Genomic DNA, 14,405 nt, shown 5'->3' on the forward strand with positions numbered 1-14,405 from the left:
CTCGTTCTTACTCTTTACACTCAAACAGTGTATGGGCCTGAGGATCTATGGGCTTATGTTATATTCTGTAGCTCAGGGCCTTACCTAGACATGTAAAATGCTAAAATATGTATTTCTGTAGCTAGTAACTTGTGTAGCAGCTTGAACTGTAAATAATTTATATTTGTTTGGCCCCGTTTAACATCCTAGCAGGTACACAGGCAAAATAATGTTTTCAGTCCGTAACCAAAGTCCACTGAATTCACATAAAAGTAGGACAAGTATTCACAAATTATCCTCATACATTTTTCTTTTTATTAGATCATTACCAGCAGTCCACTTAGACACCAATGTTTCGAGCTGAAAATGTGTGAGAAGAAATTTTGCTTTCCCTGTAATATCCGAAGTGAATGTAAGGTAGGCAGCGGTTCAAATACGTTTTTAAAAGAACACAAAGAAATCGTCACAGCATAACAATTTTTCATAAAACAGTAAAACAAAAGAGCAATCAACTAAAAATGAGCATTTGATTGAGAGCTCTGTCATGTTTGAACAATTTAATTACTGATCTATTTATACTGATGTTTATCAAAACAAACTTGCTGGTGGCAAAACTTATTCAAAAAGCAGAATGGATAAAAATAAATAAAATAAATGATAGTATTTTTATCTTGCATTAGTCCATAAATGGTTGTAACTTAATGTTTAATATTAAAAATAGATTTAAAATTCACGTCTTGACGTGGTTATCCTTTAGAAAAACATTTAAGAGCTGATTTCTCACTAAATGTACCACTTTTCCCCGTGACTTTGGATAGAAAGCTGTGGTTGTTGTGTTGGCAGCACCCCCCCTCCCCTCCTGGTGCCTCAGGTAAAAGAGCTCATGCAGTCAGCTGGTCTGACCTCTCTGGAACAAGGGAATGCAAGGAATTTCCAATAATTTCAATATTTTTGTATGTAAAATGAACAAGAACAAACCTCATTTACCCCCCCCATGTGGTGGTATTTCTCTTTATTATGCTCAATATCAGGCTGCATTAGCTGTAGTGTAATGTCCCTGCTATAGGCACACACCTACATCTGTCTGTTTATTCATTCAGCCTGGATAGCCATCATTGGTATGTGTCACCTTCCTCTGCTTCCCTTTGTGTATCATCCCCTCTACTCTCCCGTTTTCTGTGTCACGGATGGTTGTCATGACCACCGTTACCAAGGAGAGCGGGGGCTACAGAAGAAAGGAAACCCGAACCACAGATCTTAATGCCATGATATTTAATTCATCGGCACAATGGCACACCAAGGTTCAGTGTAATGCACGTGGAACGAGAGCAGTCTTGGGTAGAAGGGACATTTCTGAATAGAGGTGCTGTCAGATCATGCTGTTAAAACCAGGGTCTATTTTTTTCCCACCTCTAGCGGTTTATTTAATATATTAATAATAACCCTAATAAATCACCTGTATAGACTTGCTATATTCAGTCTGTTATTAAATCTAATTGAAATGACACAAAACTATTAAGATTAAACAAATCAATGTTGGGACAAATGTCAGAATTTAGGGTTTTGTTATTTCCTTTGTCCAGATGACACAAAAATATTCAAAATATTTCAACCACAGTCGTTAGAGAGAGGAAAAAAAACAACCTATGGCCCCTTTTGTGAAGCACTTTCTCTCTTTCATTGCAGACAAAGGATAAGTGAAAGGTCATTTTGTGCTCCTTTTAAAATACATGTTTGTGTGCTACAAAGCAATACCACACGTTTGCCATGTTGTCTTTGTGTTAACTGATCCACCTACAGACAGCGCTCCATCCTCGGCCATCCATCCATCCCTCCCTCCTTCCTTTTGTTGTCTTGCCCTCTCCCTCCCTCCCTCCTGCATCGCTGTTTTTTTCACCCCTGGGGTTCAGTGTTACACTCACAGGTTTGACTGTCAACGGCGGTACTGAAGATGAAAGGGAGTGAACAGATGCTCTACTTATCCAGAAGTCTGACTATACGGCCCTGATTTGTTATTTATACCCTTGTTTGGGACCAGACTGACCCATTCGGGATACATTGCTACCAAAGGAAGCAGTTGGGGGAAGGGTGAAGCCGAACAGCAGCTGAAGTGGCCTTCTCAGGGCTTGGACCCCAGTGCCGTTTATTATCAACAAGGAGATACTTCAGCTGGCACCGGCAGCAGTGTCTGATGACGAGCTCTGCTGTCTGTTTTCCTCTGGAAGCCTGTACTTTTTTTGAATAAGAGACCGATTTAGAAGCCAGTCTCCTAAGTTTGATGTGGATTCTTGGAAAAACCTGCTCAAATAAGTGGCTGGAATAACCTCTTTTGATTGACTCTGAAACAGCTGATTTTTCATCTCAGCAGGATGTTTGTTTCATTTATTCCTTGAGGACCAAATATTGGATTTCTGTTGACTAAGAGGTAAAAAGCTACGCAGAGTTTTATTCTGTGTAATCAAGCATCTCCCTTTTCAACCTTGCTGTGACAGGATACATGCACAGCAGCATCAGTGGCCTTGAGTTCAAGTATTGGGTTACATCAGTCTGATCCATCTAGGTAAGGCTACACCATACCAGGAGTGTGATGCTCAAATACACTGCAGTTCAACAATTGGCCTCCTGGATTTGAACCAGAGCTGAAGGCAAAGAAACATTTCCACAAAGAAAAAAAAAAAAAAAAACCTGGCTTGGATCCATTTCATCCACAAGGCCTGGACCGTAAAGTCCGATCGATCCTGCTATTGCGGGCTGCCACAGGTGGCTGCACAGCTATTAGCTGCTCAATAATGCATTGAATCAAACTGAGAAATGAAAAGGAGGAGAAAGTACCTCTGATCCTTTGGAAAAAGGTGAATGACTGTGGAGAGAAAGAGAGTGATTACTTCTGGGTAACGGGGAATTGAGGACAAGTGGAACAGTGAGCAGATGTTGAAGAGGAAAAGAAAAAGAGAAGAAAATGGCTGCTGACAAAGTGGCATTGGGACAGAGACCGTAGGAAGCTTGTCCAAGCCAGACAGGAAGGGGACAAGTAAAACAAAGGAGTCGACTTTGAAGACCACAAAGAAGGATAAACAAAATAAGAGGCAACTGTAGTAGAAAGAGAGGACCCTATAATCCCCTATAAACTGGACTAAAAAGTGTTGTCATCATGGCGAACACTGGCATGCAGCTGATCAGCTTCACCTGCGCAGTGACTGGCTGGATCATGGCGATCGCTGTCACGGCCTTGCCTCAGTGGAAGGTCTCGGCCTTCATCGGCAGCAACATCCTGACCTCAGAGATCAAGTGGGAAGGCATCTGGATGAACTGCATCTACCAGACCACTGGTCACATGCAGTGTAAGACATATGACTCCCTGCTGGCATTACCTCCAGACATCCAGGCGGCCCGCGCCCTCATGTGTCTGGCCATCTTCATGGGCTGGCTCTCCTGCACAGTGTCCTGCTGCGGCATGAAGTGCACCACCTGTGCCGGGGACGACCGCCGGGCCAAGGCGGGCATCGCACTCTCAGGCGGGGTTCTCTTCATTCTGACCGGCCTGTGCGTGCTGATTCCCATTTCCTGGACTGCTAACACGGTCATCCAGGATTTCTATAACCCCAACGTGCCAGTGATGCACAAACGAGAGCTGGGTCAGGCTATTTATCTGGGCTGGGCGTCTGCGGTTATTCTCATGATCAGTGGAGCTGTGTTGAGCAGCACCTGTCCCCTCATGGAGAGGAGCGGCAGGTACCGCAGGGGCTATATAGGCCGGAGCTTTGCTAATTCACCCGCTTTAGCACCAGATCCTCCAAAACCTATCACATGTAATAGTGTACCATTAAAGGAGTATGTATAGGAAGAGGAGGAAGGAACAGCAGTAGGTGGAGAGGGAGGAAGTTTAAAAGGGAATGCTGTTGAAAACTCTGGGTTCTTTCCTAAATTTGCTGTCTCAAGTTTTAATTCTTTAATTGTAAACAATAAATTGTAGTAGAAGTATATCAGCATAGTTTATATATTTATTTAGTAATACATTCAACCTATATTTTGTATATCTCTTTGTAATGTGAAATGTGTCTTCAGTACTTTCACGTTTGTTTGAAGTTTGACTTTTACTGCATTGTGATTTATAGTAGTCTGAAGGAAGCCCATTGCCTATGTTGTCAAAGCGAAAAGTATGACTGTTATGATGGCTTTAATTGTGGCTTGTGTTGTGCAGATTGCAGTGATTTCTATAGCAGTTTTTCTGTGACATTGCCTCTCGATTTGTCACACGAAGCCTTGACTGAGTGTGCCTACATCGAAAGTGTGAAATAAAAAGAGTTTGTTAAAGCGTGCTTCACTATGTCTTACAACTGTCTGGTTTGGGCCATTTTTAACCATCACAGACAACAATGTCGTCAATCAAGTATGAAATAACGCCACAGGGTCCTTTTTTGTGAAAACAAAAAAAATCTATGTTGTAATTGCCTCTTCATCTTCAATTACCATATAAAGTATTGTACATGCACACACTTTCCATCCAAGAACATGTCTAGGGACTATTCTATGACACAATAAAAATCCAGTCCTTTCTCTAAAATCCACAGGAAATGTGTCCGTCTACGTATGTTTGCTCATCTCTTCTAGCCTCTTCATATGAATGCAGTCAGATTTAAATGCTGGTCAAAGTTCCATACATGTTGCTTTTTCTCTCTTTTTATTGGGACTCAATAAAGAAGGACACTTTGCAAAGTGTATCTGAAAGAAGACAGAGAAGTAATTAGTTTACCTACAAATCTTTAGCGCCCCTACTACTAACACTGACAGCTAATGAAACAACAGCCATTATAGATTTGGCTGAGAGTTGGTCTCTGGTCTGCTTGTATAAAAACATAGCCAATTATCTATTGTCATAAAACATTTTACCAAAAACAAAATAGCCTAACAAACACAAGATACCTTGTCAATATGTGATAGTGGCAACACTGAGTGTGGACTAGAACATACCACTGTTTTAAACTGTTTATTGAGAATCATATATATATATATAAAATAAAAGTTATTATTTGAACAGAGCGTTACAATGAAGTTATCAACATTATGTAAGACACTTTACCTTTGATGTGGTCTTCTGCACTGGGAGACTCCCAGGATTTCCATCTTTTGGGAGCCAATTCTAAAAGGGAAAGATCATCTGCCCTCAGAGTCTGCAGCAGAGTCTTCCTCCTCAGAAATCTGAACACATGAGTTGAGGAAAAAAAAAAGCCCCCAAACATAACACAAACCCAATGCAAACCTTAACAGAATGGATACTGTTGTCGGTAGTGACGCTCGGCATCCTGCAGCCACTCCAGCATGTCAGAGACAGACGGGGCGGTGGCGGAGCGCTCGGTTACGGTGAGCAGATCCAGACTGTCTGTGTTCTGCTCGTAATGCTGGAAGACTGCAAAAACCTGGTTACTGATGGAATCTCTGACCGACTGTAGAGAAGACCTGACAGAGAGAGAAAAAAGAGATGAAAAGATAGTATAGATTTGTCAAAATCCAAAATCTAGTTTTAAACCCTTTATTATTTTAGCTGATATTGTGCTAAGGTGAATCATTCCTTAATAAATGCGTCTAATCATTTACCCAAAAATTTGACACATAAGAGTACTGTTTTTTTTTTTTGGGGTCTCTGGACAGAATATAATGAAGTTGCTATGAATAATGCATGGGCACTGTACCTGCACATAGCGGTCAGAGAGAGTGTGGAGAGGAACGGGCAGCAGTGCAGATATTTAAAAGTGGCTGGTGCTGATTCAGAGTGGTATGTGCTGTCGTTCTACTGGCTTGTGGCACTTCTAAACGGAATGTCACTCACGTTTTACTAACAGATACAACTTTCCACTGGCATAAGCCACTGCTGATCATTATATGTCGCTGCTTTTAGTTCTCGTTCCACGGTTAGATACCACTTATCACTGGCACATGGCGATGGTCTCTTTTTAATGGAAAGTGAAGGGTGATATGACAGTATGACGGTGAAAAGTTGTATCTGCCAGTGAAACAGGAGTAACAACCCGTTTATAAGACACAAATAACAGCGGCATATCATAATCAGTGGTAGCACATGACAGCAAAAATCTGTATATGCCGGCACAAAGTGATACCTGTCAGTAAAACATGAGTGAAGTACGGTAAAATGGCATTAGCATACCAATAATTAACAGTGACATCAGTCAGAAAAGACATGTATCACTGAAAAAGAGTGGCATCAGACACGTTTTCGCTCACTTGAAACAGGGGGTCAGTAGAGGCCCATAGGTCATATCTGCCCAGGGCCCCTCTAGAGCTGGCCCTGATTGGCTGCTGTTAAACGACTGATTATTAAGCAACAACATCAGCTATATATGTCAAAAAGTGTAGATCTCTGTACATCATCATCACAGTCTTCATTTGTGTTGCGGTGTTTACCCAGCTACTTACACCTTCTCATTGAGTTTGCCCAGCACTGTATCCGTGGCTTGTAGGAGCTTGAAACGCAGCCGTTCCTCCAGCTCAGGAAAGTCTCTGAGCGGTGTGTTGGAGATCTGGACGTTGGAAAGCGCTCGCGACTGCTCCGCCAAGTTACCTAGAGACACCATCAGAGGGCTGCAATCGGCTAACACACTCGACCATACTTTCTGATTGTTTTCAAGACTCTGGAAGCTTTTCTTCAGTGCTTGATGAAGTGAAATAAGTGCAGGTTTGGACATTTCAGTTGTTGATTTTAGACATCAGTTGACCACAAAAGCAAAACCGCATGTGTGCAGTAATCGGATCCTTGTATTTAAATGATTTTAATCCGTTTTGGAGCAACTGACTCTTTTAATACAGTTCCTGTAACCCTTTAAAAGTGAGGTAATGTTAACTGCTAATAAAATCACATTTCTACCATGTTGCCTGAACCCATTTCCGTCCTTCTGATGTAAACACTGACGTTTGGGGCTACGATTGGCCGAGAAACATTTTTCGTGACGCGAAGCACACACGCGTCCTAATTGGCTGACGTTGCGCCTAGCCCCTCCCCGCGCCGACATTTGAAAACGGCTTTGTGAAGAACACAGAGAGAGAGAGAAAGTAAAGAGTCCGTCCGACGAAGAAGAAAAACATAATCAGGTAAGTAACGTTAATTGCTTACGAAATATGGATCACTATTGTAAACAAAATAATAAGGATTTAGAGTGTTTTATTAAGTGTTTGTGCGTGTGATAGAAACTGTCAGTAAGTAAGCAAGTCAGCGAGCTTGCGAGGCAAGCTAACGTTACTGGTCTTGCTAACTAACGTTAGCTAGAACAAGTAACCGTAACGTTAGCTCGATTACCAACCAGCCGCATGTCGCCAGTTTCTTTTTAAAACGCTGGATGAAGTTATATTCTATTCTTTATTATATTCTAAAGCTACACAATGTAACCTGATGGTATTACTGTGTCGTGTTGTCAAGCGTGGGTTAATTTACTTCGTTTCCGCTACCTATCCATGCAGACATGGCTCCCAGGAAAAGGACCACCAAACAACGGAAAAACAACCCCAAGACGGCCAAGCTGGAAGCTTTTCTGGAGGATTTTGACAGCGAGGGTGAATATATGTCCCTTATTTTTCAACTGTAGTCGGTATACACGGTACTTTTGTAAAGCAGTGCCCTGTGCAATGTGCTAACGTTATGATTAACGTTAGCTTGTTTTAGTTTGACTTAGAAATTCACTTTGACCAACACTCCCAGGCAGGCTTGCTTCATGTTGCTGGGTAACGTTACACCTTTAGGATCATACCAGTGGTATTGCTATGCAGAATGGCCCCCTTAATATTGAATTATTATTAGGGCTGTCAAACGATTAATTTTTTAATCGCGATTAATCGCCGAATTTATATAGTTAATAGCGATTAATCGCATATTTTATCACATGATTAACATTCTATTATTTTGCATTTCAGAACTGTCTTTAAGTACATATTAACAATGGAAAGCCATTCTTACCAATGTATCTTGATTGGGAATCAAATGAATGCAAGGAAAGTTACTTTATGAACTTTACTTTAAGATTTGTATTTGTTATTATTTATTTACTGTAAACAAAAGAAAAATGTGTGAATCTGTCATTATTGCACAATTCCTCCAAGTACTTAACTAAAAAACTAAAAATCCCTATCCTTACTAGAGTCACTATAGTGTTTAGTAACTCCTAAATAATGTTGATTACTCACTGACGTCCAGTGATCACCGGTTAATGATGAGATGAATGAGACTTTGCAGCAGTTCCAGTTGGGCTGCTTTCTCCGTGCCGTACAGGCTGTGTATCTGTGAAAACTACTGTCCCCCTCGACGGTAATGAGACGGGTCAGAACATGCCAACCGTAGTACGTCTTTAAGACCCGAGTCCTCTACGATGCTGACAGGTCTGCAGTTAGTTGCCACCCGTTTCGCAATAGCTGTAGTAATTTTTTTGGGATTTGGTTTCATCCACAGGTCGGCAAGTAGCACTCTCCAAAATACTGCTTTGCCTGAGTGGGTAGCATGCTAGTGTGTAGCATCGACCTGAGTCACGTTAATTAGCTCCGTAGGTGGTAGCTCAAGCTTGACGTGCTTCGGTGCTATTTTAATTCGGCTTTACACAATGTGCATATGGCTTTCGACTTGTGTACGAGCCGTCCGGGAGTTTTGGAAAATAAAAAGCGCCATCCAGAACTGTGTTGCTGCTGTCTTTCTCCATCATGCCTGCAGCCTGCAGCAGCAGGATGTATCACAGCTTGATGATAAGTAACGGTGCGGCAAAGGGTCAAAATAGTAGCCTGTTAGGCACGACGTGAAGCCGAGTGAAGTGTAAAATAAATTAATAAATGCTGGTATGTGATTAATGCGATTTTCAAAAAAATAATAATAATTACCGCGTTATGCTCGGCCCTTAATCGCATCGCCATTATTATTATTATTATTATTATTATTATTATTATTACTACTACTACTACTACTATTACAGAGCCTGAAAGATTTTAGAGGGCATCACTGATATATTGACATTGGATGAATATTAAATGAGATATCGTTATACATGCATGCATTTACCAATATCATTTAGTTATTAAATAACTGTGACTAAGATGTGTACCGAGCCTAACATTGTACAGTTGAAAAATAAACAAAGCAATACTCTCTGGTCAACAAACTGTAATGGCTATAGTGTTTCCTTGGACCTTTCTGTACTGCAATTTCTTGTAACTAACTAAGGGGGCATTTATTGTTGTAGTTTGTCAATGTGTCAATTTAACTACTTTATAAACTGCAGGGTAGTGTGTAATCTAAAGCTCTTGTTGTGTTTTCACAGTGAAGACCAGAGTTGGTCAACTGAAAGAGAAGCTCAACCAGCTGCTGAAAAATGTTGACAACAGCTACAACATGGCACAAATTAAGCTCCCCAAGGCTGTCCGTCAAATGGTCTGGTTGGAACATTTCAGTGAGTTGACAAACGCTCTCAGATTAGTCTAATCCACAATTCTGTGAATGTTTTTTTTTAAGAAATGATGCAATTGTGTCACTTTAGCGTTTTGTGCCAGTTTCATAAAAAATAACTGCAGATCTAGAATTTGACTCATAAACATGTTATACATACTTACTTGTAAAACTGGTGTTGCATATATTGTGTAAAATGAGAAACCGCTATGTATACTGTTTTATTCTTTTTAAATATCCTTAAATGAAATATCACTCACTCACTCACTCACTCAAGGGGCTGAGAAACCAAAGTCACCAGAAGTGGATAATACAAAGGTGAGGTGATTTATCTTTCTCAATTATTTTGTATCATAATTCACAGTGTCACAGATTTCGAAATAGCTTTGGTTTGTGCAGGCCAGGCACACTCTGTACGCTATTAAACATTGATTCAGTTCTTTATTCTCGTCTATCTGTTAACAGAGAGAAGAGGAAGCTGCTATTGTTGACAGTGTTGTGGCAGAGGACCACGCAGTCCTTCTGAAATCAGTCAAGAAAAGTATGTTAAAACTACTTTTTTAAGTAGTCTTAAATTCAACAAGTCTGCTTTGGATGGGATGGAATAAGTATGTACAAATTATTTCAACCCAGTCACGAATTTAAGTGGATTTTATCCCGTATTTTTTTTTGTCTCCCACAGCATCAAAGAAAAAGGGTGCAGCCAATTGCAGTTCGGAGGATGAAAAGACCCCGGCCACAACAAGGAAGGTAATGGCTGATTTTTATTCAAACATGCTTAAGAGTCAGAAAATGCAACTGAGTGTTTGAGAGCATAATCAATCATAAATGCATGGACCGGATGTCTGTTTAACTGCTTGTTCCTAATTCAGGGCAAAGCAACAAGGAAACCGCCAACTACATCAAAAAGAGCAAAGGCGCTGACAATCAGCAAGCAGAACAACTCCATCAGACGGTAAACCTTCTCTCTCTCTCTCTTTTTTTTTTTTTTTTTAACCCCTTTTCTTAAGTTCAGTAGCATAATAATGTCATACTAAACTGTCTCTATCTGGATTCAGATCGACCAGGAAGCCATTGGTCACTCCTGCCAGGAGTATGCTGGATTCTTCTTTTATGATGGGTCCCACTCCCCTCATTACTCCACGCTTCGACCCAAGGTAAGCAGGGTGTGTGTAATTCCTGTACAGTTATTGGTTTTTATTGTTATACTGATTGTGATGAAAATGCCCAAATCGCATAAAATCTCAGGTTGATCTTTAAAGCACTGCTTTTTTTTTTTTTGATTTGATCTGCAAGATTTAGCATCTTTTATATTTTATACATTAAATAGGCACCAGGGACGTGTTCTCATAGCTATCTCACTAATTTGAAATGTTTCTGTACTAGTGCAATTTTTACTCTCTTTAATCTTCTTTTTAAATCGAAAACATTACACAGTGAGTGAGGGGTTCATAATACTCACCATTCAAAGCTTTATTCCCTCAGGCTTCCTAAGACCCCTGCTGTGAGGATTCCCCGCCACAAAGAGAGGGTGTATAGCATTTCAGTCAACGGCTCTCCCATTTCAGCAGGAAATGAGGACATTGTCATCAACGTTCCCATTGGCAACGGAGAGGTGAGTGCGCAGTTAGCTGGATCCTACAGGGCAATTCATTTTAAGTAAAGAATTGTTTTAACCATGGATAAAATTACGAACACTTTATTATCGGATTATTATTCGAACAGAACGGTTAATTTGCATTTGATTTTTGAGTCCATATTGCAAAATATGACCACACTACACTAATATTGCTGAGGAACTTTGAGTATTTATCCGTCGTCTGTGTGCTAGGCCTGTATTTATTTTAGATGTGACCATTGTTTTTTTTTTTTTTATTGTATGACTTTGGAAAATCAGGCTAATTAACCAATGTCTTGTAACGTGTTGATCCAGAGCATTCAGTTATTGGCCAGTCAGTTGGACTCAGTGGACCTGTCTCTACTGGATGAGACCGCTCTGACGAGCATTCGGCTGCTGCAGGTACATTAGATTCAACTTTATTGTCATTGTACAGGTACTAAGACAACGAAGTGCAGTTTAGCATCTAACAGAAGTGCAGAAAAGCAGTAAAGGTCAGGGTAACGAACAGAATTGACAGACTAAAATATAGAATAAGTAGAATGTGGAATACACAGTAAGGGATATGAATGCATATATGCAGTATTAGCAGTGGTATGAATACGCTAACATGCATACAATAGAATGTATACGGGGGGAGGAATTGGAAGTGCTGTTTTGCTCCTAGATTAATATAGCAGTAGGTGTGAGATTCTTGCATATGCTTTAATTCTCATCATTGTTTTTTTCTTTTCTTCTTCTTGACAGAATCGCCTTACAACCCTGTGTGGAACATCAGAGTGACCTAACCCTCTTCTGTCGACTTGTACATTATTTTAAAGACATTTTATCTATATTTTAAAGCTTTGCGTGCTCTTCTGTGGTTTTACTTATAGGTGAGATAAATGGGGGTTATTTTACCTTTTTTTTTTTTTTTGTTTTATTCATTTACTTTTGTAATATAGTCCTTACTAATTTCTTTCCTAATGCTTTTCGAGCATTAGGGTCAATCCTTGGGGGAATTCTGCCTAATGTCAGTTTCATTTTAGTGCTTTTCCAGTCTTTTATTCCTGTCGGCCAGTCAGACTTGTAAAGTTTGGATTTTCGTTGTCCTACAAGCCAGTTAATTGATGGGTCTGTACTCTGCAAATATGATTTACTGTTCATTCTTTGATTTGTAAGTACACTCTAATCTTACATTTATTGTGTTTTTTATTTTGTCATTGTTGAATCAACAATTTATCTATGTACATAGATCACTCTTTAGCTGCAAAACTAAGGATTCTGACCACAGCTTTCAATTGTGTGATATGGTTTATTTGGGATGGGGATGTGTTGGTTGATAAGGGTGTGGATGAGAAGCTTTATCACAAGAAAGCCAACCATGTCATTATTTAATATGATGCTATAATTATGTGTTAGTAAAACATACAGGACCGGTTTTGTCTTTTGGGAAAATATCTTCAAGCTGTACCTTTACATGGTGACCAGTAGGTGGCAGCATTTCATAAAAGAAGCTTGCTTGTCTGGCTTAGTCAGAGCAGCCTCTTCTGACAATTCTGCTTTTTCTCCAGTTGTAACCTGTCCTCAGTATTAAAATCTGTGGTCATTAGACCAGAAATGTCAGTAAAACCCTTTTTCAGAGCTTATTTCTTCTGCTGCTGCTCAAGAAAACTAACACTCGCAATCTTTGATATTCACTTTAAGAACCTTAAACACAGTAGGCCTACTGTATTGTAGTTTTGAATACTTTGATGTACATCAGGGGCGAAAAAAATCTATATCACAGTTTTCTTGTTGTGCACCACACTGCTGAGCTTTTAGTTTATGGTAGCAGAGGGGGTTAATAAATAAAGTGGCTCTACAGTGTTGGTCCACTGCTTTTGTGTGGAATTTTCCTCTACAGCTAAACAAACTGATGCTATTGCTTACGTAAGAAGTTCCTCTTGTGAAAGTACACACCGTTGTTTACACAGAGGGACATTAGTGGGCCATGTGACGTGCTGTTGGCAGGAAGTGGCAGGCTGTACCGCTGCTGCACAGAAACTTGCACTCTGACCTGCGGGGCCATCATAACGCTGCCAATTAGAAGCTTGTTAAGCTTCGTTAGCCCTGATGAGCTCATTAGGGTTTCCACCTGGGATGGTGAACTGGGTCAGACCGGCCTCACCTTGGGCCCACACAGACATGCATAACTCTTTGCTATTCCCGCTGGATTCTCATGCATCATATGCTATCAAGCCACAGCGTGGAACTCTGTGCCCCCAGTTGAAACCGGGCCTGGTCCCTTCCATCTGTATCCATCTTAAGCGCTTCATCATCTGCTGTCTCTCGATGCGCAAACTGTGTCGCAGAGGTAAAAAACCAAACTGCATCCCTACAAACGACAGATGTGGTCAGCGGTGCGTGCAGTTCAGCTCCCTCGTTAGCGGAGCACTGAGCCCTCGCGCACCTGCTGTACATATCGTAGACTTTTGCCTCAGAATGGATTGAATCCCTTTTTTTTTTTTTTTTTAATACTCTAGGTGGGTGGAAAATTGCCATTTTGCACGGATGGCTTGGTTTTCAGTAAGCACGCAGGCAGTGACAGGTGTGGTATGGATGGGGCGGATTTTGAGGTCACAGAGCAACACTTCTACATAAATCATCCACTGAGATGTTCAGAATGAGCGACTGGAACCTGAGATAGCGGAAGGGAGACACGGTACAGAAATGCTTCAACACTTGCACAAGCAACTTTTTAGCGTCCATTCTGTGCAGTGGTTTAAATCAGTCCAAAGAAAATGAGAGATTTAAAGCAACACATTTGTGCAGAAATGGTTCAGTTAAGTAGTCTTTAAAGCTGCACTAATCAATATTATTGTATTTATGACATCTACATATCTCCCACTTGGTTAATCAACTACACAAGTGTCAACAGACCAAAATGACTGAAGCTGGCACCATCATTGGCAGTTGAATTTAAATAAAATCTAATAGCAAAAGCAATTGATTTAGCTAATTTAAAGGGGTGATAGAATGATTGATTATATAGGGTATTTCACACTGTTCCTTAAGGTCTCCTAATAGGGTATGTAACATTGGTTGGGCTGAAAATGGCCTAAGTGCTATTCTATGGGCCCTTAACTACCCTGTGAATATGGCCCTATTTGGAACAAGAGCTTTTCTTTCAAATATGGTATGCTCATGAATCTTTAGATGAGCTGTGCGCTGATTGGTTGAGCGAACAACATACACATACATTGGAGACAGGACAGCAGGTCTCATATTTCAGACACTGCAATGTTATACATTGTCTGCTATTTCGTTATTAAATTCACTTCTGAGACTTTTTTTTATCAATTATAGAGAAATCAATTATATAAAGCTCAAATATGGGCTGTTTTATGAAAATGT

The 14,405-nt window shown here is 40.4% G+C and overlaps 3 protein-coding genes across 3 annotated transcripts; 2 read left to right on the plus strand and 1 right to left on the minus strand.

The window, feature by feature from the left end:
• Positions 1 to 212: 212 nt before the first annotated feature.
• Positions 213 to 3,861, plus strand: cldn35 (claudin 35). The gene has a single exon (XM_078267472.1). It carries the CDS (start codon positions 3,131 to 3,133, stop codon positions 3,818 to 3,820), a length of 690 nt encoding a protein of 229 aa, XP_078123598.1. The 5' UTR covers positions 213 to 3,130; the 3' UTR covers positions 3,821 to 3,861.
• A 99-nt stretch (positions 3,862 to 3,960) lies between these two features.
• On the minus strand, positions 3,961 to 6,892 carry airim (AFG2 interacting ribosome maturation factor). The gene is made up of 4 exons (XM_078267473.1): positions 6,412 to 6,892; positions 5,257 to 5,436; positions 5,060 to 5,178; positions 3,961 to 4,701 (listed from the first exon to the last, which is right to left on the minus strand). The coding sequence occupies exons 1-4, from the start codon at positions 6,678 to 6,680 to the stop codon at positions 4,661 to 4,663; spliced, it is 609 nt and encodes a 202-aa protein (XP_078123599.1). The 5' UTR covers positions 6,681 to 6,892; the 3' UTR covers positions 3,961 to 4,660.
• Positions 6,893 to 6,971: 79 nt separating this feature from the next.
• On the plus strand, positions 6,972 to 12,880 carry cdca8 (cell division cycle associated 8). Its single transcript, XM_078267471.1, has 11 exons — positions 6,972 to 7,083; positions 7,450 to 7,542; positions 9,288 to 9,416; positions 9,690 to 9,730; positions 9,878 to 9,953; positions 10,095 to 10,162; positions 10,285 to 10,367; positions 10,471 to 10,569; positions 10,898 to 11,027; positions 11,346 to 11,432; positions 11,778 to 12,880. Exons 2-11 carry the CDS (start codon positions 7,452 to 7,454, stop codon positions 11,811 to 11,813), a joined length of 840 nt encoding a protein of 279 aa, XP_078123597.1. The 5' UTR covers positions 6,972 to 7,083; positions 7,450 to 7,451; the 3' UTR covers positions 11,814 to 12,880.
• The last annotated feature ends 1,525 nt before the right edge of the window (positions 12,881 to 14,405 follow it).

This window comes from Sander vitreus, chromosome 14, assembly GCF_031162955.1.
Source record: "Sander vitreus isolate 19-12246 chromosome 14, sanVit1, whole genome shotgun sequence".
Lineage (NCBI taxonomy): Eukaryota > Metazoa > Chordata > Actinopteri > Perciformes > Percidae > Sander > Sander vitreus.

What these genes read in the sequence shown, in the direction of transcription:
- airim (XM_078267473.1), bottom strand. Translation starts at nt 6,680, where the DNA reads ATGTCCAAACCTGCACTTATTTCACTTCATCAAGCACTGAAGAAAAGC. An exon ending in GGCAAACTCAATGAGAAGGT is followed by an intron (nt 5,437 to 6,411) that starts GTAAGTAGCTGG and finishes TCTCTCTGTCAG; the next exon opens with GTCTTCTCTACAGTCGGTCA. An exon ending in GAGCGTCACTACCGACAACA is followed by an intron (nt 5,179 to 5,256) that starts GTATCCATTCTG and finishes TCATGTGTTCAG; the next exon opens with ATTTCTGAGGAGGAAGACTC.
- cdca8 (XM_078267471.1), top strand. Translation starts at nt 7,452, where the DNA reads ATGGCTCCCAGGAAAAGGACCACCAAACAACGGAAAAACAACCCCAAG. An exon ending in GGAGGATTTTGACAGCGAGG is followed by an intron (nt 7,543 to 9,287) that starts GTGAATATATGT and finishes GTGTTTTCACAG; the next exon opens with TGAAGACCAGAGTTGGTCAA. An exon ending in ACTCCACGCTTCGACCCAAG is followed by an intron (nt 10,570 to 10,897) that starts GTAAGCAGGGTG and finishes TTATTCCCTCAG; the next exon opens with GCTTCCTAAGACCCCTGCTG.
- cldn35 (XM_078267472.1), top strand. Translation starts at nt 3,131, where the DNA reads ATGGCGAACACTGGCATGCAGCTGATCAGCTTCACCTGCGCAGTGACT.